The following is a 23,089-nucleotide window of genomic DNA, read 5'->3' as shown; positions in this document are numbered from 1 at the left end:
GATTTCTGTATCTGTTTCATGATCAATTGTTAATCTAATAGGCAAGTATGTGGCCAGCCTTCGGTGCCTGACGCACGGCGTGAACTTTTTGGGTCTAAAGCAAGCCGGTTTCCTCACGATGTTTCTCTTCATCGTTCGAGCGAATGTTAAATGCGCACATAGTAAGAAAGTCCATTGGTGCACAGCCGGGGATCAAACCTCAGGGATGAGAATCGCACATACAATAAAAAAAACTTCAATTTCCCCAATTCAATGAACCAACAAAATCAAACATTTAATTAATACAACCAACAAAATACATAATGTACCTCTAGTAGACAGTTTAGTATACTAAGCATCACTTTAATTTCATCATGTCTCTGGTGTTTTTTCACATTATAACCATTGAGTAATTTCGAACTCGGCTTGGACTGTTGTCCACAACAACAACTTGGACTGTTGTCCGCAACAACAACTTGGACTGTTGTAACAGCCGCTTCAAAGATGCCTCAATGATTATTGTAACCCGTTACACAGTAAATAGGCATTCAATTATTGTACTTACCACTGGGCTATCGTCTCCTAGATCAGAGTCACGGTCGGCGTCTGCCATGGCATACGCCGGGACCGGCTCACGGTTCTTAACCCGAATCTTGGCGGTTGTAAAGACACGGAAATAATAACGCCACGGCACGTGTCCACTGGCACTCACGGAACATACGGTATGCGAGACGTGTGTCGCGTTCGCGCGCACGGAATGGTGTGAGGCACACCAGCGCCCCTCTGAGCAAGCTCCGCCTATAGGCGTTTACGTCATGGCGAATCAAACGCTCCTATCAAATTGATTCCGCGCTCCGCCTCTGACGATTGTTTTTATTCGAATCGAGATCGCTTGATGTTTAATTGTTATGTTAATGATACTTATGATGAAGTAATCTATACATTTAAATCTTACGTTTTCTATATTAAGTTTAATGCGTTTTAATAATTCAAATAATTTACTGTATTAATTTTTTTTATATCTTTTACACAATGCCGATCATATTGACGGGAGGTCGATTCCTAAATTAGTATTTAAATATAAAGTTACAACATATTACTTATTACAGTAAATTTTATTTAAGCACATATTATGATTAAAATAATAGAAAACAATTAAACGTTTTTAAATAAGTATTAAGTTGGTTGATTACAGATAATTCTTTGCATGACCAAGGGTGAATGGTGACTGATATCTGACTAATTGTCAACTGTCAATGTGAACATATTATAATTAACAATATTGTATCGATAAACCCACTTTACGTGTAATTTGTATTAGGTAGGTGGTTATGTTATGTTTTGTATTGAATTTTATTTTTTGTTTGTCGTTTTTAGGTCTGGATTATCTGGAAGAAACTGTTTATAGCAGTAAGACTAAGCCTATTTACCAACAGCAATATAGGTCCCGTAATTTTAATAAATTTGTCTATTGCAAATGAATTTGATTTTAATCTTTTCTATTGAAATTGTTTATAAATTTAGTAGTGGTATCTACTTACTTAATCCAATCATAAGAAAGGTATAATAATAGAAATCTCGTCTTCTTCCTCAGATGCCACTTTTTGATTTAAGACTTGTTAACAATTTGAGTTGGGTATCATGCGTTAGTCGAAACGTAAAATAATACCACAAATAACTGTGATTTTATTTGGTTTTCTCTTCTTATTTTTTTTTATGGAGCAAATTCTCAGGAGGCTCTCCTGAGTATTTACCTACCGCCGCCCAGGGACACTCAATACCAGAGGGCTTACGAGTGCGTTGCCCGCCTTTTAAGAATTGATACGCTGTTTTCTTGAAGGACCCTAAGTCAAATTGGTTCGGAAATACTTCAGTGTCAGCTGGTTCAAATTTAGATTTTAGGTTTTTCATCGCCGTTTTTCCTCCAAGAATATGAAGGACATCCTGTGCGTCCACCACCGTATGCCGTGTTCTCTGATGGTCGACACCGAGAGGAAAATTCTCCACATCTGTTCGAACTGCACCTTCTCTGTTACCTATTAGAAATATTCATTTCATATTTTCGATCGAGGATAAAATAATTTAAGGTTATCAATACAATATTAAGTTCACAATATAAGCTTAGGTAGATAGGCTCAGACAGCAACAATTAATACAACAGGCAGATCAATCGCTTGTCGAACTGCACTGTGAACCAGTTTTGTGGTGGTTCAAGTAACATACTTGCAGATTTTTAATTTAACAAAACTTAATTATTACGTCGTGGAAACTCATGAATGTACTATCCATTATAATACGTCTTAATAAATAAATATTTAATGTTTTATTATCTACTTAATTAAAAGAGCAGCAAAAATTATAATATAAGTATTCGACATGCGTTTAACGTGTTACTTTTAGTAGCATATATACAGCTTATAAGCCTAAATTAAAATTTATTATAGAATAAAGCTTTGCATGTAAATTGTGTTCACATAGATGTCGCTGTTTTTAGAAGTGTAAGTATATATTAATACTTAGCCAAGGAAGCGGTGTTTTTGTTCAGATATACTATTATTGAATAATACAGATAGGTTAGATTCATGTTGAATCTATAATTTTTGTATTATGTAATAATACATAACATTATGGGGACCATAATCTTTATAATTCAGTACTATACAACTATCTTAATTAATATACTGATCATCAGAATATATTTATATTCTAAACGAAACGAAATAAAATTTAGGAGAAACAAAAGTTTAAAGGATTTTAATTAAGTTTATCATTGCGTAAATTAAATACACACTAGCGCCACTATAGAACTTCTTTTATCACAAGTAGTTATTAGCAATAAGCTTCACACGGCTGTCACTTCCACCACAACCTTAGTAATCGCTGGCGGCTGATTGATGAGTCCTCCCCCCTCTCCCCTCACCGTTTAGACTTAACTGATCCATGTTCAAGAGATCTATTACCACTTTATACTTTTATTTCACACATTTGCTAATGCTAATGGGTGGATATATATAAAATAAAATTTGCGAGAATTCCACATCAGATTTCTTAAATAGTAGATAATATTATTATGAATATGTTTTTATACTAATCAATTAAATTATTTTCGCTTCACACAAACAAATTTTATTTATAAACAATTTGGTGTGATCATATTTCCTGAAGCTCCAAATTCCGATAATAGATGTCACTAAACTTAATATCGCACAATAGCGCCATCGTGATGACAGATACATAATTCATTAATTGGACACTAGATGTCAGTTCTCAAATTAATAAGACAAAATCAAATGTGTTATTTTAATTTTAGCGAATTTCCTACCGTACGGTTTTGTTCTAGAACAATTCACTGCCGTTAGTATACAGATTACAATTCAAATTTTACGACTACGTTTTAAATATTTTTGTCAATGTCAAATTTAAATAGAACAATTAACTCGCATTGTACCAGGCCTTTTATTAGGTACCACTAAATACCTCAGGCATCTCATGATTCCATTTATCCATTCTTTCAGAAGAACGCGTTTTGGCCAAAATTCACAGATATCTAGATTGAGCATTCTGATTAAAGATCTAGGTCTGGGTAACCATAGGTAGGATAGGTAACCCCTCACACATTAAAATCAATTTTTCTTTACTTGCTTGTCATATTACATCTTGTATGTTAATTATCTTATGTATCAATGTATGTATGTGCTAAGCATTGACAAGGAGTTTCAAATACAATAAAATATTTGGTAATTTATTATAGATCACTTAGGTAATCTTGTTAAAAGTAAGAAAACTGTAAACTAATGACCGCTTTGGCGTTATTTAAAGTTATCAACAATTTAATGGAAGGGCGCATCGCTTCTCCAACCCTCTGTGCCCTCTAGACGTTGATAAATTAACTATATTATTGAAGTGCAAGTCTCAGCGGGAAAATTAAATTAGCCGAACGCATTTATTGCCCTCTAGTCTTAGCTTAAAGTATAGAAAGTCCGTCTAAACTTGACATTTTTACATTAACACGTGTTAAACGAACCACAGTGTTTAGGGTTGCAACTTGATCAAAATGGCGGAAATTTGTGGAATATAGTCAAGTAGGTACCACTTGAGCTACATACATACTATAGATATTGAAAGGAAATTATTTGTCTGTGATATTGGTTTATATTTAGAGACAAATGTCAATGGTTTTTGGCGCCGAAGTTGTTTTTGACTCAGTAATCTTATAATTTCGTACATTTGAAACTAAATCATATTATATAAGTGTAGTAGGTACTTATTATTTTATCTTATATATACGCACTTAACTTATAACTATAGAATATCCGCAGGAGAATTTAAATTAGAAGGTGTATACAATTGAAATTGTCGGCGTCGTTTTGTTTCTCGGTTAACCCTACCTCCGAGGCTACATTAACAAGTGTAGAAATTATTATTCATTATTTGTAGTCGTGTGGACCTTATGGCTTTCTGCGGCATTCTGCATTTGTTAAACATTAATGTACAGTCGCGGTTTACTTAGGGCAAAGTATGCATAAGTGTTTCTAAGTAATGATCGTTCTTAAAAAGCGTGCGAATGAATAACGCTAATAATTTATAAGTCAGCTCTGAAATGTACGCAAAATATTCGAACAGAATGCGAAAGAATTTGTGTTATTACTAATTAATTTAGTGTTTTATACAATGTTGCAAATAGGCTAATTTCATATTTACAATGCATTGATCGGAATTCGGTACAAATACTTAGCTCAATAATTTTTCCACAACCTTTCTATAAATGTTATTTTTGAGTATATACTTAAATATAAAATAAATAAATCAGTGTTGCTACGAACTTTGTAGGTCTGCGCCTCGAGATTTCTGTATCTGGCTGAAGATCATTTGGCTAAGAGGCAGGTGATCAGACATAGGGCTTGACACACGACACACGACTTTGGGTCTAAGGCAAGCCGGTATACTCACGATGTTTGCCTTTACCGTTCGTTAGAATGTTAGATGCTTCAATGTTAACTTTTAAGTATAAAAAAGAAAGAATTTAATAAAAATACATTATTTTATTACATATTTACATATTAGTGATGTTTGCATTCCGTATTATTCGTTTTTCGTTGCCCGATGTTGGCCTACATCGAGTTAAAAATAAATGCTATTCACGTGACGATGAATCGCTTCCAGATAATTCCAGGTTGCCAAGATAATTCAAAGGTAAAAAATGACTTAAAAGTTTCTTGACAAATCAAGCATATTAAAGCGTAGTCAGACGTTAAGGAGAAGTTATAATGGGTACAGTTTGTTCGCGAGGTTGTTCAGTTCTGGGGGCTTCCTTGGCGGGGCCAGTTTTTGTTATGGGTATGATCCTTTCACCAGAGTTTAGTGGTGCTCTTTTCGGAGCCGTGATAGTGAGGACGCCATCAGAAGAGAGAGAACTAACGACATCAGCGACATCGTAGCCAGTGGGGAGGATGTAGCGACGTGTGAATTGACGAGAAACGAAACCGTGCTCGTCCTGTTTCTCTTCGTGTTTCCCTTCTACGAGCACTGAGTTATTGCAGGCCTTAACTGTGATGTCTTCAGGAGCAAACTGTTGAACATCAAGGATAACCTGAAATTTCAAAAATGTTGATTAATAAAGGCCGATTTCTGGATAATATTAATAGGGATTATTCTTAAAAACAGTCTCATCAAATATAGGGCTTCAGGAAAATGCGGTCATAATATTTTTTTATATAACAGGGGACAAACTGGCAGGAGGCTCACGTGATGTTAAGTGATACCACCGACCATGAGCACTCTCAATGCCAGAGGGCTCGCAAGTGCGTTGCTGGTATTTTAAGAATTGGTACTCTCTTTTCTTGAAGGAACCTTCGAATTAGTTCGGAAATACTTCAGCGGGGCATAGTGTTGGTGCGCGGCAAAAGCTGCCTTAGAAAACACTCAGTTGTGGAACGACGGACGTCGAGGTGTTACTGGTGGAATCTCGTATTCTGCCTCGATGTCCGATTGAAACATTAGTTTGAATTATTTCCATCCAATACATATGTGAACAAAAACAATCACAAAGGTTTGATTAGTGATAGTAAGGAAGAGGTTACATATTTCTTGTTAATCAATATTTTCGCAAAAAAATCCTCTGTAGTGGGAATAATTAAGAAGCAATCAGGATAAAATTACCTGGTGAATAACCAGACGAAAATATTATATAGAATTACCTCGAATTTCTCCTTGGTCAAATTAATTGTGCTCGAAGACTCCTGTCTCGCAAGACTCGTTCTCCATGGCCTGAAGTATGAATTCCTGAGAAGTGATGACGAGGGTAGGGTGGATAGTGAAGATAGGAGGTCGTCTCTGCGAAGGCCCATGCCAAAGTGCTGATCGAGCAGACGGGAGGGCCTCTCCCAGTCATCCCACCAGTCACGGAACATCATTGGGACTATGGACATCTGCAATTTAACTAAGTTTGATATAGTTGTACGATAAACCAAAGAAGAAGGAGAGATATCAACGGTAGGGGATCAGGCACCTTATAGTGACACGAAGTTCAGCAATGAAGAATGCCAGAAGAATCTATAGGTGTTAACAGATCTCATGAATTCACATAAATATTCATTTCCATAAATACTTTTTTTGTTAGATTATGACAGACAGTATCTATGAAAATATATTATATTTCCCATATTTAAAAGTACAGTAACAGAAAGACGCATTCCAAATCGTATCTAAAAACTAGAACAACAAATATCTGGAACCATTCCATGAATGATTCACCTGAAAACGCTTTTGGATCTGATGCAATACGATGTATCTTACTATGAAATTTTAGTCGATCTATTTGGAGATATTGAATCATATCTGTCGTAGTATAGAAATTTTGAAAATACATCATGTTATATAAAGCTAGATCATAAAATCTAAACATATAATAAAACAATAATTAACTGCTGAAGAGATTCAAAGACATTTTTTTATTTAACAGGAGGCAAGCAGGCAGGTGTCTGATGTTATACGTGACATGGCCAGAAGGCTCCCGAATGCTTTATAGTGGCACTTGAGTTCCCAAGAATTATGAATAGCTTTTTTAAAATGACGTAAAATTAGATAAAGATGTATATTATTAATATTATTTAATGAAAACAATTAATCTACCTTGTTTTGTTTCGTTGGCGCGCGCCGCGTCGTTGCTGTCGTATCGAGACTAAGGAGACCACGTTTCAGTAAAGATTTAAATAGAAATTTTCAGCTGCCCACGTGTGATGATTCAACGGGAACGCCTTGAACTTGACGAATATAGGGTGCACACATTATTGGGAATAATTGGATATTTTTGGCATATTCTTCTCTCGGACTGACACCAGGCTCTCGCGCTGGCCACGATTGCTATAGCACTCGAATTGTAGAGTTATGTATATTATTATAAATAAATTTTTAATTCTATACATCAATGCAATTTGCGTAAGACAAAGATTGTCTTGTCTGAATTATTTCACGAATAAGACCTTTAATTAGTGTAGTGACGGCAAACAACTAATTAGCTCTGTATTACAGCAAATATTATTTGCAGAGAATCGAACCGAGGTGTATGTTGTCATGTCGTGATCGTAAAGACCAAACCCGGAAAAATCAATATGTTATTGGCATAGGTAATTGGATATATTTAAGACCTAAAGTAAATAAAAACTAGGTTTCATAACAAAACAAAAGATTATTATATGTTTTATCATTTAATAGTTCAACGTCGTGCAAACAAATGTTTTTATGTTCAACTTTAATTAATATTGTAGTCACTGTACCGTCGTCTGAAGATTGTTAAAAATGTAATTGAATCGAAGAAAAGTGGGTGTTTTTCGAGAATAAATGCTGCATTTTTCGTGGGCGTAATGATCCAAGCATCTAAATTTAATTGTATTGTCAAACAAAATTCCATCTTCGTTACTTCAAAAATAATTTTAGTCTAAGAATATATCGTCATCCTGCCATGATTCTGTTCAGTATCAAGATTATTCTTTAATGTGCTATTTGGTACTACAATATAAATAGAATCTTATGTATTAGTCCATAATTCCAAAGCCACCATACGTTTCTCATATCTGCAAGTACTGTTACATTCATGAACCATTCACGGTAAAGGTGAAAATTTAATTTTAACATTAAAATTGAGATTCATAAACGAACCATTATGCTAAATCCGACCGGGCCGAAGAACAGCAATAAGTTTGATTAAAGAAATGCATAAAATTGGAATTAAAAACATTTATACACAACAATCAAAATTCTGTGTATACTACCCCCAGATAATAAACAAATATAATTAGGTAGGGCAATAGATATAGGCAACCTATATGCCACGCTAGGTAATGTAACCGTTACACTGTGCCGAGCTGTGTTAGCCTAATGGAGTATAAATCTAGGTGCTCCAATGGCATTATTTTTCTACCAGCTGTGATCTGCGGTTCCTCCGGCATCGATTCCGTCATAGCATGATGTTCTATAGCATGCCTTGGAAAATTAACTTTTAAACTCAAGTTTTTTATTATTTTTCTTAGATATATTGGCCTTTTTGTGCACATTCTAAACTTCACTTTGCTCTATTATCAATAATGATTAATAATCGATATTTTACGGATACGGATCCCAAACTTTTTAATGTATTTTACAGCCTATATTCATCGGGGATGACGTAGACTTCAAATTAGTCCCGTGGTTTTAGAACATATTCACTGCAAATTATCAAACAATTAGATCCTTCCTTTTTATAATATTAGTGTAAATGTATGAAATTAACACACACATACTCGTAAGTAAAACAATATGTTACAGCCATATCTGAACCTTAAAGTCATAAGACTGATTATCTGCTTTATGCTTAGAGGTAATCTTAGAAACCGAGGAGTTACTATGTTCTTCTTTTTATTTGTCATCTACTTTATATATTGTTATTATGTATAACAATTGACTAATGATAAATTATTTCACGTTAGTTGTTTGTGACATTTGTCTTTATCTAAAATATACTCTTGTTTTTTACCGTAAATAAGACTTGGCTTAAAGGTCTCGTTACCAGGCCATAAAATTATTATAAAAAAAAAACTCTTGTTTTTTTAGTGATGGACTCGAGTGATTTTTATAGACTCGAGTCACTCGGGATATAAAACTCGAGTGACCAAAATTTTAAAACGAAAATAAAACAATATTAATTTTATATTGAAATGTGTATTCATTTTCACATTATTGTAAAAGCTACTCGAAAAATCTGAATATAATGTAAAAAAATACAATTTTTCTTCAAACTAAATCGGTCACACATAATCAAGAAACCTCTTATTAACATCAGTGAAATTGAAATATTATAATCTACTACTAATACGTTCTAATACAATTTAATTTATTCTAGCAAGGAACTTTCATTAGATCTAAACATGAACAATTTAGGTAATAATAAACATGCTTTATATATAAACATAAATAATGTATTTTTAATAATATAACAAATTTAACTGAAATTGCCGTAAATGTGTAATAACTAGTAAAAAAAATGATTTCATCATTTTTTCCCTACCAAACGGTTTCTTCTTTGATTAAATATCAGGGCAGCTTTAGAAAAAACTCGTACTGAAGGAAGAGTCGCTAGGATGCATAAATATTTTATAGCTAATTTACACCGCACTGGCATAATCAGTTTCCTTTTCTCCCAGTAAGCAATAGGATCATCTTTTCTAGCTAAGTATTCTTCGTCATTGTATTGTTTCACCATGATAATAGCCGAGGCTAATGATTTTTGTAGTACGTTCCAAAAGTTTTACATCAAAATGTTCCCGTCATAGAGACACTCGTAATTCGAGACGACTCGGGTCACTTAAAACTCAAGTTGTAAAAATTTAACTCGAGTGCGAGTAATATAAAACTACTCGAGTCATTCGAGTGAAAAGCAACTCGAATCCATCACTATTGTTTTTCTATGTAGTGACTAGGGTGTTGTAATCTGTGTTTGAAACTTGAAGGTGTATTAGTAAACACGGGCCGCCGGCTGGAATTAATTATTTCTTGAATAGATTTTAAAGTTAATAATTGTGATAATAAATAATTTTTAAAAGTTGATTAATTTATAGTATATGTAAGACAATAGCAGGAAAATAAGATTACATGTTTTACAAACGATTAGGTAGTAGTTGGTACGATCACGTTTTAACTGAAACATCGCTTGTCAAAGTATTTTTATCATTTTTATCATTTTTATCAGAATGGATTTGAGATTATCTACCCATTTTACTTAGGGAGGTAACATAACATTAACTACTCCTCGTTAAGTGCTTATTTATTCATATGGCCATAATACTAGAAAATTAATCAATTAAAACCAATATACAATTCATTCCTAGTGGTATTGCTTCACAGACCGGTGGGGAAATTGCAAAGCAAAAGTTTCGTTAGCGTTACAGACATAGTATTATCCTGTGCAGTGTGCCATCATGTTATTCTGGCTACAACATAAATGGTCTGGACTCTGGCTTCTTATATTCGCCTTAGGTGGTCTTACACTTTTTCTTTATGGCTTTTTTCCATTAAAGTATCATTCTGGCAAATTAGCTCATATGGATGATTTGCCAAATTTTATAGATGGAGTCAGGTAAGGGTTAACTCTTTAAATTTGTAGGAATCAAATTAATAATTACATTAATATTTAATATATTTTTGAAAGATCCTAAAATTTAGTTTGAACTATTTCCTATTGAGTTAGTCAATATTGTGTATTTCAGTATTGATGGCCATGAAGTGTACAATTCTGGTGAAAACAGTGTCATTCTTATGGTCATAGATGGCTTACGCTATGACTTTGCAACTGAAGAATATATGCCTTACACTGGCCAGTTAATTAAAAACAAATCTGCATGCATTTATGTTTCTGTTGCTGAGCCACCAACTGTCACAATGCCCAGGATTAAGGTATGTTCAAGTTTTGGTTTTGGATGTCTTGTAATTTAAAAATATCTTAACTCTACAAGTTTTATTATAGTTGTATAATTGACTGTAGAGTCTGTTTAGACCAACATACCGGTTATATTTACTAAAATTAAAGGTCCCGGCTGAATTCTATTGTATTAGATACTTAATAACAACATCATCGGCTGTTATGAATAATGGATTTATGACAAAATATTAGTAGTCACTTTGATGTTGTTATATGAGATTTTGACTTTTTTTATTGAAATGTTAGAATAATGTTACTTTCTTTTAAGGTTTAACTAATTTTGAATGCTTATAAATTTTAAGGTATGATGTGATTACTATATTATTAACTTTTTTAATTTATAAAAAAAATCTAGTTTTATTTATAATTTAGAGATAGTGATTATAACATAATATACTAGGTATCAGCTTCAATTTTAAAATAGAAACTAATTGGATTAATAGATTAAACAAATATGTCTAATATCTGAGATCCACAATGCCAAAGAAAAAATATAAAGATGATTTAACTGTGGTATCTGTAAACATCTTTGTAATATTACACAGTCACCAGAGCGTAAGAAGGAAAAGGCACAATGGAGGCGCACAATAAACTTCTGGCGGGATATATTTGCAAGTGTCACTTTATGTAACTATTACACGCTTTTCAATATTTTACCAAAGAAAAACCTTGATATCTGTTCTGACTATTCCTTTTTGTAAAAAAATACTTAAGTTTTTTCTTTGGTAGTGTGGTAATCATAATCAGTGTTATATATTTATTCATTTATACACATTGTTTTATAAATTGAACACAGTTATCTATAGCTTTCTTTCTTAAGTCTTGTTCGTTCAATAATTGAATAACTTGTATAAATGAATGTCTAATAACTCCCAATTCCATTATTAATAAAATTTGATACCAACATTTCATAATCATATTTCAGCATGTTTTCCTTTCTCATTTTTGCCTGGTCTATATTAAGTCTTATTGCTATTGATATAAAGTTGTAATGGTAACTAACCCACGACTGCATGAATGCACCTATGACCTGCTTCCACATTGTGTTAATGGCCATATGTTGGTGTAATTATTGCGTATATTGGTTCATTATTGCTCCAGATTTAATAATTTTCACTTGATTTTTTTCCTATATTGAGCAATTTTTTAAATTCCAGGCAATGATGACCGGTAGCGTGTCAACTTTTGCGGATGTAGCTTTGAATTTTGGCGCGCCGGCTGTCAAAGGAGACAGCATACTTCGCGTCGCGTCATCTAGGGGTCGCCACTCCGTATTATATGGAGATGACACTTGGTTGAGGTTATTTCCTGGGTTGTGGACAGAATCGGACGGAACGACGTCATTTTTTGTCACAGATTATACGGAGGTACCGCTTTGTGAATTTGGAAATATTCTATCCAAATATGATGATATTCATTTTGATAATTTGCTGATAACATTTATAATTTCTAGGTGGACAACAATGTCACCAGACATTTAGATACCGTACTTGCTCCTTTGGAAAATAAAAAACCCAAATTCGATTTCCTGGTACTTCACTATTTAGGCTTAGACCATATCGGGCATCTAGAGGGCGCTAGGAGTCCAAAAATTAAACCAAAATTAATAGAAATGGATAATATTGTGAAAAAAATACACACAGCTATGCAAACATGGGTTAGTGATTTTATTCTTATAACTAACTTGTCATGTCTCAATTTCTTTTGTATAATAAATATATTAAAGTTTCAACAAATGAAGTTTAGCATATTTTAATATGTCGAAGTTTTTCTTTAAATATCTTAATTAATATAATTACATTTACGCAACAAATGATTGTTAAAAGCACGAGGTTTTTTGACTTTACGTAAATAATTATCAAAGTTATATATTATAATTGCGTAAGATATTAAGAGATTTTGAACATTTAGGACAGATTAGGGGTACTAATAATTTGCGGGGACCACGGAATGCGGGACGCGGGGGGACACGGAGGGGCTTCGCCCGCCGAAGTGCTGGTCCCTTTAGTCGTGCTGAAGAGCACGGACTTCCAATGCCCTCATGAGTGCGTGTAACTTTGCATACAGCTTATTAATTTTCTATGGCCGTAAACTGTTATTATTATTATTATTTTTTATTTACATATGTCCATAACACAAGTATCCGAATGTACATATACAGTTGTTATATGTTTAGCTTCAATACTCGGAGATACAAAATTAGTGAGTGAATAGTCTTTGTGTTTTGTAAAGTTTAATAAACTTTTAATGATAATTTGATCATGAAACAAATACAGAATTTGAGGCCCAGACCTAAAAACGGTTGTAGCGTAATTTTTTTAATAAGCTTTTAATCCATAAGTGACAATAATATCAGATTTGCGTCGTCTAAAATATTTGTGTTTAGATTAGGTCCAGGACCCGTAGTGGCACAAGTGGACATAGCCCCAACAATATCTTGGCTACTAAACGCCCCCATCCCGGGAGACAGTACCGGCAAATTTCTGCCATCTCTGCTACCGAGTGACATCAGGCAACACTTGTATTTACTACACGTGAACGCTCTTCATAATGTCAAGCAAGGCGTACCTACCGATACCGGTGAGTGTTGCCATTTCACTGATTTTTTGTGTAAAATAGAAATATCCCGATTTGAAGACCGAAATTCAAAATATTCCTTTAATTGTCCATATTTATTTAAAAAAACCTGGTCTTTCCAAATATAATACCATCCGTGTCACCTCGACGTCCGTCGTTCCACAACTGAGCGTTTTTTAAGGCAGTTTTTGCCGCGCACCACAGCTATGTGGAGCCAGCTGCCCACTGAAGTATTTCCGAACCAATTCGACTTAGGGTCCTTCAAGAAAAGAGCGTACAAATTCTTGAAAGGCCGGCAACGCACTTGCGAGCCTTCTGGCAATGTGTGTGTTCATGGGCGGCGGTATCGCTTCACATCAGGTGAGCCTTTTGCTCGCTTGCCTGCTATTACATAAAAAAAGTTAGATATGTAAATATAACAACGGAGTTTTGTATTATTTAAAAAATTAGTTTGGTAAAGCGATGCCGAGGTACTGACTGGATTGGACTGTGAAAATTGAGCTCATGGGCAACTGTTGAATCAACTATTTTTTTTATTTTCGCGCTCGGGCTCGCGAGTGTGTTGCCGGCCCTTTAAAAATTTGTGCGCCTTTTTTTAAGGACCCTAAATCGAATTAGTCCACACACGTGGCGGAGCGCGAATGAATATTGATGAAATGCGGGTGGAATTTTGTATTCCGCCTTGACTTCCGATGATGGAACCGCTATCAGGCAATCCTAATTGCAATCATAAATGTAGGATCTGCCTACGGCTGGAGCCTGTGAATCTCTTCTCTGAGGTCGTCGACCCGCGCCCGGTGATTTTTTGTATATTATATTCCAGAATACTATAAGCAATTCAAACGCGCAGAATCCCAATTCGCCCGTTACCTCTCAACGGGACAGCAAAGTGCTGCTCGAATCGCGAAAGAGTTCTACGACGAATCCTTAGCCGCCATGTCCAAGCAATTATCAGACGCAACCACCGACTTTGACGTGTTTGCATTGGGATTGGCTGTCGTGTTTTTGTATCTGGTGAGTACCTTTAACATTCAGAAAATGCTTTTACAGCTATGCGATGTCCATCTCCTTATGGTTTTTGATTTTTGAATGTCTAAACGCTTGCCAACCGAGAAACGTTTAGTTATATATATTTTTTGCCCAACAAAGTCGTAAAAACAAAATCTATTTCTTCAGTAAAAATATAAGACGTTATTATTACTAGGATACTAAGAACATTACAAATATATACATCAAATAATATTTTTTTTCTTCCTATAATAGTATAATAACTTAATGTACATTACGGTAATTTATCTAAATAGACTGAAGGGCAAACGCGTTTTACGATTGTTTCACTGTTTAATTATAATTACGGACTAAACATTTGCCGCACATTACGACGGTAATTTTAACGAATGTCTAGAACGTAATATTGTATTACCACTGTTTATTTATTGATTTTTAACTGTCGCATTAACTTTTATGATTATTTGGTAAATTTACAATTTAACCTAAAACTATCTTTATGGTTGTTGCTACGTAGTTTAGGAAAGCAAAATAAGGTTAGCAAAAAGAAATTCTGAAATATAACAGTTACGAGGAAAACATTAAAACAGTGTATCTAACAGTAGTTAAAAAAATAATTAGCTTACAGTTAAAATTTCTCACTAAATCCTTTCGTAATAGTAATAAAGATTTCCTACTTCTGTCTAGATGTTGACGGCCCTCGCTTGCGTGACTCTGTACTCGCTGCAACCGGAAAGCCAACGCAAGACAAGCGTGACGGACAAACACAAAACTAACTTGGGCACGGCTGTCGCGTTTGCGGTCATTTTCGCGATCATCGCCTCGAGCCTGACGTTGACCTGTTTCATCAGCGAAACGAGGAGCCAGTTCTGCTCCTTCGGGCCCGCGTGGTCCGCCGCCTTCTCGGCCTCGGCCGTCGCTCTGACTTTCGCCTACTTCCTCGCGAAGACCGGTTTGGAGAAGATCCGGGATCTATCGACGTTGCGGGATTTGAATGCGATCGATTTTCTGCTGATCCTCGGCACCCTCTTCCACGCCTGGTCGTTTTTCGGCACGAGTTTCATAGAGGAGGAGCACATGACGTGGTACTTCTTTTGGAATACGCTGATGTTCTTCGTGTTGGTGCGAACGATCGTCGTGATCGTTTTGTACTTCGCCAAGCGGCTGTCGGGGGCCACCGAAGTTCAGGAGAAGCCGGAGTTGGAACACCTGATGAGCGGCGTCGGCGTAGCTATCGTGCCGAAGTGGGTGTCGTTGATCGGTTTGCACAGGTGAGACGAATGACGGTCATGCTGAACTTTGGTTTACCATATAAACTGTTCGAAACTAATGAATCTGACCCGCTGAACGGGTTCCTACAAAAAGTATGAATCGAACGAATTGCAGATATCTCCGGACCATGAACCAAACGGGCGACAGGTGGCTCTTCCTCCCAGACACGGCCGACTGGTTGAACGCTCCGGAGAACTCTATTTATCTCCAAGCTCATCTCGTTATAGGTATTGAATGAGCAAATGTTGCAAGACGTCCGGTCTCCGACAAAATCCTAAAGAAATAAAATGTAAACCCTCTTCAGGCACTCTCGCGACGCTCGCGATCTGTCTCGGAAACATCCGCCACATGAACGACCATCTGAAGATACATTCGGTGCTCACAATCCTATCCACGCTCTGTATATTTCTGTACCGCATCAGCGCGGGTTCCTTACGTCTGCCGTACGAGGTTCCGCAGTGGGACGCGGGGCAAGTGGTCCAAGTGTTTTGGTGGCTTTTAGCCGCTCAGACTATATTCGAGGTCATCACCTATGTCGGTGAGTGTTTACGCTACATGAGAAACTTGAATTTGAAAAAATTTCTTATAATATTTACAACCTTTTTAGGTCTGGGCCTCAGATTTCTGTATCCGTTTCATGAACATTTGTCAATCTAATAGAGAAGTAGGTGATCAGCCTATGCCTGAATCACGCCGACGACATTTTGGGTTTAATGCAAGCCGGTTCCTCACGATGTTTGCCTACATTGTTGCCAATGTTAAATGCGCACACGGTAAGAAAGCCCATTGGTGCACGGCGGGGCATTAAATGTGTTAATAATAGAAATTATTTAATATTTATCAATTTACAAACAAAAAAAAACAACTTAACAAACTCTCCGTAATTATAACTTTGTTTCGAGAAACGTTACGTAACGCGTAACGGCGCCAGTCTGTATAGCTTACCTTTCTCTCGCGCATACGGCAGCGGTAGGCAGGCTCCTGCTCTCTCATTCTCACAGACGCTTTCCGCTCTCTCTACTCAGTGTTTGTTGTGCATTAGACATTTACTCTTGTCAGTGAGCATACAAACATATAAAAATATGATGAATGATTATAGAATTAAATAGTTCAACTTATTTAACATATTTTATTACATTACATACATTTAACCAAAGAATGTAGGTACCATTTTGTTCGATAACTTTTTGCCATTTTGTAGGTAGGGACATGATTCCATTGCTATAGAAATGTTGGGGCTTCTGATCAAAATACTGCGACGATCACAGCATCACCTTGTTGCGAGTTAAGATTTCACAGTCTGTGAAGCCTGGCCGGCCTTTAACCACGACCTTTTTCGCACGTTCTTGTCGTATGTGATCCACTTCAGCACCAGTTATCAGCTTCTTCAAAAATGGTTCGGTTTCATTACGTCGTAATAGATAATCACAAATGAGTACACGATTCATTAGGTTTCTTTCAGCGAGCTCGTGAGGTACTCAAATATTGAGCGTTTTTTGTGTACCCAATTTTTTCAAATCCGCCAAAACTGTTTTGTGGTCAATTCCCAATTATTCAGCTAAGTCGTAACATTTTCAAAAATGGCATCCATTTTATCCGTAATAGGGCGACCAGAGCGACGTGCATCTTTAACATCAAAATTGGATGTTATTAAAAAAGGCTTAAACTAATTTTAAGCTACTCTCACGTAAACACTGCACTAGGTCCATGAACATTGCAAATTTATTTCGCGGCTTGCGTTGCATTTTTACCTTTTTTTGTAGTAGTTTTAAAATTTATTTTTTTGCTAATATAGTTATAAGTGTCTCTACTAACAATATATGGATTTATAATGATCTCAAAGAATTATTTTTTATCATAATAATACATAGCATCAATCCGGTAAAAAAGTGTTTTCTTTTAATGTGTAAAAGCTATGTTAACAAAAGACAATGTAAAGACTATGTAACGAATTTCTTCATTAGATTCACTCATTTTGACGGCACAAAAAATAAATAAAAATCACAAATTTTCTTAATTTGAATTTGGAATTAATTTCTTTAAAATTAATTTTTAATACCAAAGCCAGCCAGATACAAATAGTATATTCAAAGTGATTATATTATAAGTTTGTAGCGTCAGGCCCCGACATTGTTAAGATAACAAACACAAAGTTTTCTCCGAATCACTTGATTTATTCCAATTCTAATTTCAGTCTCTTAATTCAATACGATTTCAATAAACAAATTCAATAGGTAAATATTTCGAAGGCTACTCGGTAATTACGTAACGTGTGCACCGGGCAATGGTCGATGAACGACTCCCTGAGTTTTTTTTTTTTTTTTTTTTGAGAAGGAATCTCGCTGTTGGCCTTAAGGGCCTTTACAGCTCAGCTCGGGCTGTTTTGGCGAGCGTAGCTCGGCCAGAATGGCGTTTTGTCCCGCGGCTAGCGCAAGGGCGTCTCACAGGGAGACTCGAACCTCGGCTTGGGCCGTCGCGGGGCGGTCAATCGCCTGAAGGGCAGGACGGAAGCTCACTGGAGTGAGCGAAGTGCGAAGTAAAGGTCCTCGCCTTCCCCGGTGAAGGCGGTTTTTTACCCTAATCTGTGATTGGCTATTTTTATTATTTATGGCCGCGCGGGCGGCTTTTAATTTATCGTTTGCTACAGTAATTGGATCATCCGGATCCGTTAGTATGTGTCGGGGCCTCCTACGAGCCTTTTTTGTCGGGAAGGGGTAATAGTTGATGCTATTACGCACCAGCGGATTGGGATGGTGTTTAGCCTTGTCAAAGTGGCGTGTGGACGCCAACTTCATCCATTGGGCTATGGTAGGGAGCTCCAGGTCGTGGTGGAGATCGACGTTTCTCACATAGAAGGGCACACCAGGTGCTCTGGACTGGAGCACCTGTAGCCGGTGAATATAGGAGGGGGCACAATGTGCAAAGACTACGCTAGCGTATGTCATGCACGGTCGGATGCATGCCTTGTACAGGGTGACCTTGTGTCTGAGAGACATGTGACTCCTTTTATTTAGGAGGAAATGAAGGCGAGAGAGGACAAAATGGGCCTTCTTGCGAACGGTGGCTATGTGCTTTCGGAAAGACATGCCGCTATCGAGCGTGACTCCTAGATATTTAACGGACTTTTGCCATGGGATGGCTTGCCCGTATAGGGTTACCTCTGTCTTGAGGTGAAATTTATCCCTAGCGTTAGCACCGGGGTTGCCCCTGGCAAAGAGAACTGCTACGCTTTTCTCGGGATTTATTTGGAAGCCCCATTTCCGAAACCATTCGCCTAACGACGTGGTAGCGGTCTGGAGTCTGTCCACGATGACACCTCTATCTTTGTGGGTGGTATAGAGAGCGGTGTCATCGGCATAGAGGGCTAGCTCCACATTGGGAGCCCTAGGGATGTCGCCGGTATACAGCGTGAACAGAAGGGGCGAGAGGACCGAGCCCTGAGGGACTCCGGCCATGATGGGGCGATGAGACGATAACGTTCCTTCTACGCGATAGCGCATTGAGCGGTCGGACAAGAAGTCGTGTACGATACGCACGAGTCTTAGTGGCACATTAAGTTGGTAGAGCTTGTAAACCAAGCCGTTGTGCCAGACCTTGTCGAAAGCTTTCGCTATGTCGAAGAAGAGCGCACCCGTGGCTCTCGGTTTCAGGGAGCTATTCATCCCGGAGAGGATGTGCTCCGTGATTCGATGGACTTGATGAACGCACGAGTGGGCCGGCCTGAAGCCAAACTGCTCATCGGGAATGAGCCCCTTATCTAGGGCAAAGTCTAGGAGGCGCTTTTTAAGTACCTTCTCGTAAAGCTTACTAAGCGTATTGAGAAGGCTGATAGGGCGGTAGAATCCCTGAGTTGTGCGCGCGCGCTGCTTTATATTGGTTCTGTAGTGGGGATCGAGTGACACATCGTACGATCGTTCGACTAATCGCCCGTTGCACGTTGTTTTACAAAACATTGATAGTGGCGCCGTCAAGTTCATACATGCGAAAATATTTTTTTCCCAATCTAATATTACACCATTACGGAAAAAAACTGCAACTCAAAATGCGTTTATCCAAATTAAATGATTGAAAATGTTGTAGGTGCATTTCCGAACGGAAATAGGTTCGTTTATAACAAGCCCAAAGCGAAAACCGAAGATTATTTCTATGACAACGCGGAAGAACCGTGGAACTTGAACGATGTCAAGTTAAACTTAGCCAGATCTTTAACTCACATAATGTACAATCAAATGATGCTGATAATAGTTCTGTTGATGCGTCCCTACAACGTTATCATGGTGCCCAGCATCTATATCACTTGCCTGCTCACGGCTAAATGCCTGGACCATAAGTTGTTGGATTCGAGGCCCGGAAGAAACACGGAGGGCGCCGACACTTTGAGTCTGACTTTGGCGCACATTTGGATCGGAGCCGTGTTTTATTTCTACCAGGTGAGTCTTACATACCAACTGCCGTCGGCAATAGCTGTCAAAATTTTACCAAAACAGTTTTTTTTATCTGTAAACGTCTCGTGTCACGTAACGCAATGTCAAGTGTGTCACGAGTAAAATATTCAATGTGTAATATTTCAGTATATCTATTTATTTAGGGCAACTCGAACAGCCTGGCCTCGGTGGACCTGGGCTCGGGTTACGTGGGTCTGAGTGAATACAGCCCGGTCAGGGTCGCGGCCCGCATGGGCCTCCATGCATACGCCGGCCCGGCTTTGTCTGGGGCGCATTTATTCTGCTCGCTGCCTTATACAGATATTAACAGGTAAATATAACCTCTCATTAGCTGTCACTTACTGACATTAAGCTGTCGGGTCGGCCACATATTTTTCTTGTCTGGTAAGAGCGTTGCTGTCGTGGATATTAGTATTGCCAGTAAATAAAAATGAACCATTATAAGGGGAATAATTTGAAGTCACCCAGACTAACCTAATAATTTATTGAAATTTCTTTATAAAACAATGTATATGTTCTAGGCTTAAATATAACACAAACTTAGGAACAACTGATATGGTAGGTTTTGTTACCTGTAATATTAATATAATATTGTTACGAGCTAGGGGATCGGATAGAAAATGCCGTGAATTTATTTAAGGGTTTATTTCTTGAAAAATCAATGAGGAGGACAAATTAATCGCAGAGATGCACTTATTACACACACAAAAACAATCACTTATTACTTCACTTATGCACACTTCACACAGTACTTTATCACTTGTATTCACTTTATCGCTTCGGTGTTTCACTCTTGTTATCGCATTCAAAACTAAAGGCGACTAGTCGCGTTTCGGCTCGCTTATATATCCCTGGGAATAATTCTAAACAATATTCGAGAACTCTCTAGGCGGGCTTGCTACTGAGTAGCGATTGCACAATTCTAGAACGTCCGCACTCTTTGTCTCTTTCGCACGTTGCTCCGTCCTTGTCGTACGGCGTTCTAGAGTGCTCAGTCTAGGTTCGAGAAAGTTCTGATCTTCTCTCTCTCTCTCGTATCATTTCGTCCTTGTCTCACAACTAGAAAGTTTGGTCTAGAATATTCCTTCATCAAAGGGGTATACCTAGGCCTGAAAACGCCTGAAAACGGGTCTCCTGAAAACTGCACCTCTCTACTACACATGTTCTGAAATCGACTGAAAAAAAGTTTCAGCTTCCTGAAAACTAGGGTAACATTATGGAAATGACAATTTTCTAATATGTGATTGACCCTCTCCTGAAACGGTCAGAAATCATATTACAGCCTGCTGAAAAGTTCTCTAACTAGTGGAAAAATCTAGAGTCTCGACCCGTCTTCGTAACAATATATTTTCAAATAACTATTAACCGTTGGATATTGAAAACTTTGCTACTGTAATTAATAATGCAAGGAATAAAAATAAATACATTTTAGTTGTATTGTCATTAGATGTGACGGTAGTACCAAATTCACCTCCCCGCCAAGAAAAGTGTGTGCACTATAAATGAATTTAATTCAGAAATATATTTTTCTTTTTTTTAATTTATAATTATAAGTGATACTTCGCATAAATTGAGGCTGTGGTGTAAGATTTCAGTTTGAACTTGCATTTTAATTTTTATCTTATTCGAAACGCCGTAATGTCACCGGTGTGGAGAAATTGTATCCTCGAAAGTAGATCAAAGAAAAATAATGGCGCTGCACAAATACTAATATATTCCACACACTTAAGAAATACTTAAGAATTAAACAGATTTAAGTATCTCGTGGTAAGTCGAGGTACTGATGAATGGACGGTTGATATTGGTAAATTTGGGAATACGAAGTGTTCGATTTTAGTTTTGTTTTAGATTAATACAAATTTTCAGATACCGTCAAGCAGTGTGGCGCGTTACCAACATTATGGCGTTACAGAGAGTGTATCAAGTTGTAATTTATTGCGTCATAGCGATAATATTCAGGCACCATCTGTTCGTGTGGTCGGTGTTTTCACCTAAATTGCTATACGACTTTGTCGCGACAATATTCTCCGTCCAGGCGTTGTTGACGATTGCAGAAATCGTGTGTTTGACGCACGTAATTAGTTGGATTTCTAGATGCATAACGTATAGGAGGGTAACTTAGTTTTTCAATAGGTTTTCATGTTTGAGATGAAAAATATATTTTTATGTGGAGTTACAAAGTTTGATGGCAAATAATTATTTCTTCCAAAATTAAAATTACACGTATCTTTACTGTTATTTTATTTTGTACGAGCATTACGCTGTATATCCTTGACACCAAATGCTAACATTAATATTCGGTAAACGAATATTAAATTTGTGTTTCATTAAGTAGTCTTTATTTATAAATTTACTATAAACATTCCTTTGATAGGTCATATTGAACAATTATTCTACTATTATTTGGATATGATGTACAAATGTAGTACATCGGTTGTTGAAATAAAATGGAAAAATTCCTGGTCGTGAGACAATGTTCACCTATGTGTATTACATCAAAGGCTTGTGACAATTTCCCCATTGCCCCCCTCGAAGTTCATGTGCATAAATGGTCGTAGTAAGTTTTTTGATAATTAGTATTTTAGTTCATCTGTATCACTGTAACAGGCGACATGGAATTCCGATTTTCGGGATTCAGGACTGGGTAGATCGATATTTTAATTGTTTAATTCTGATAAATGGGCTTAATCGTAACATATATATATGTATATACACGTCATAACATAGACACTGAGTACTTGAAGATCGTCCCGAAATTCCATCTCACTTGTGCAATGAGGTTCAGTGAATTTTTGTTACTATATGTATGTGTGCCATTATGTAATAAATATTTGTACCTATTGCATCGTTTTGTTTA

General features: G+C 36.8%; 3 protein-coding genes across 12 annotated transcripts in view; 1 reads left to right on the top strand and 2 right to left on the bottom strand.

The window, feature by feature from the left end:
• The window catches only part of LOC123716589 (protein dead ringer), a 102,382-nt gene extending 101,657 nt beyond the window's left edge, over window positions 1–725 (bottom strand). For all 5 annotated transcript variants that reach the window (XM_045672403.1, XM_045672407.1, XM_045672404.1 and 2 more), the window contains exon 1: window positions 545–725. In XM_045672403.1, coding sequence (XP_045528359.1) covers window positions 545–592 — 48 coding nt within the window. In that variant the 5' untranslated portion in view covers window positions 593–725. The remainder of the gene's footprint in view (window positions 1–544) is intronic.
• Window positions 726–5,006: 4,281 nt separating this feature from the next.
• LOC123716331 (protein lethal(2)essential for life-like) lies at window positions 5,007–7,246 on the bottom strand. Its single transcript, XM_045672021.1, has 3 exons — window positions 7,111–7,246; window positions 6,177–6,407; window positions 5,007–5,569 (listed from the first exon to the last, which is right to left on the bottom strand). The coding sequence occupies exons 2-3, from the start codon at window positions 6,405–6,407 to the stop codon at window positions 5,231–5,233; spliced, it is 570 nt and encodes a 189-aa protein (XP_045527977.1). The 5' UTR covers window positions 7,111–7,246; the 3' UTR covers window positions 5,007–5,230.
• Window positions 7,247–9,956: 2,710 nt separating this feature from the next.
• Window positions 9,957–23,073, top strand: LOC123716151 (GPI ethanolamine phosphate transferase 2). Of its 6 annotated transcripts, none has more exons than XM_045671735.1 (15): window positions 9,957–10,133; window positions 10,357–10,588; window positions 10,719–10,905; window positions 11,476–11,541; window positions 12,088–12,297; window positions 12,384–12,587; window positions 12,842–12,975; window positions 13,317–13,510; window positions 14,331–14,521; window positions 15,203–15,786; window positions 15,902–16,014; window positions 16,092–16,325; window positions 19,868–20,217; window positions 20,376–20,542; window positions 22,099–23,073. In XM_045671735.1, exons 2-15 carry the CDS (start codon window positions 10,431–10,433, stop codon window positions 22,352–22,354), a joined length of 3,048 nt encoding a protein of 1,015 aa, XP_045527691.1. In that variant the 5' UTR covers window positions 9,957–10,133; window positions 10,357–10,430; the 3' UTR covers window positions 22,355–23,073. The 6 variants fall into 6 exon arrangements, with proteins under 6 accessions (XP_045527691.1, XP_045527690.1, XP_045527692.1 ...); XM_045671734.1 differs by having other exon boundaries at window positions 9,957–10,239; XM_045671736.1 differs by having other exon boundaries at window positions 9,957–10,239; window positions 10,341–10,588.
• Window positions 23,074–23,089: the final 16 nt, after the last annotated feature.

The sequence above is a fragment of the Pieris brassicae genome, chromosome 11, assembly GCF_905147105.1.
Source record: "Pieris brassicae chromosome 11, ilPieBrab1.1, whole genome shotgun sequence".
NCBI classification, from domain to species: domain Eukaryota; kingdom Metazoa; phylum Arthropoda; class Insecta; order Lepidoptera; family Pieridae; genus Pieris; species Pieris brassicae.
Note: the sequence above shows the minus strand (reverse complement) of the source record. Positions and strands in the feature narration are given on the sequence as shown.

Coding starts and splice junctions, on each gene's coding strand:
- LOC123716331 (XM_045672021.1), bottom strand. CDS start 6,407: ATGTCCATAGTCCCAATGATGTTCCGTGACTGGTGGGATGACTGGGAG. Junction 5,570..6,176: donor TGACCAAGGAGAAATTCGAG/GTAATTCTATAT, acceptor TTGAAATTTCAG/GTTATCCTTGATGTTCAACA.
- LOC123716151 (XM_045671735.1), top strand. CDS start 10,431: ATGTTATTCTGGCTACAACATAAATGGTCTGGACTCTGGCTTCTTATA. Junction 13,511..14,330: donor AGGCGTACCTACCGATACCG/GTGAGTGTTGCC, acceptor ATTATATTCCAG/AATACTATAAGCAATTCAAA. Junction 14,522..15,202: donor CTGTCGTGTTTTTGTATCTG/GTGAGTACCTTT, acceptor ACTTCTGTCTAG/ATGTTGACGGCCCTCGCTTG.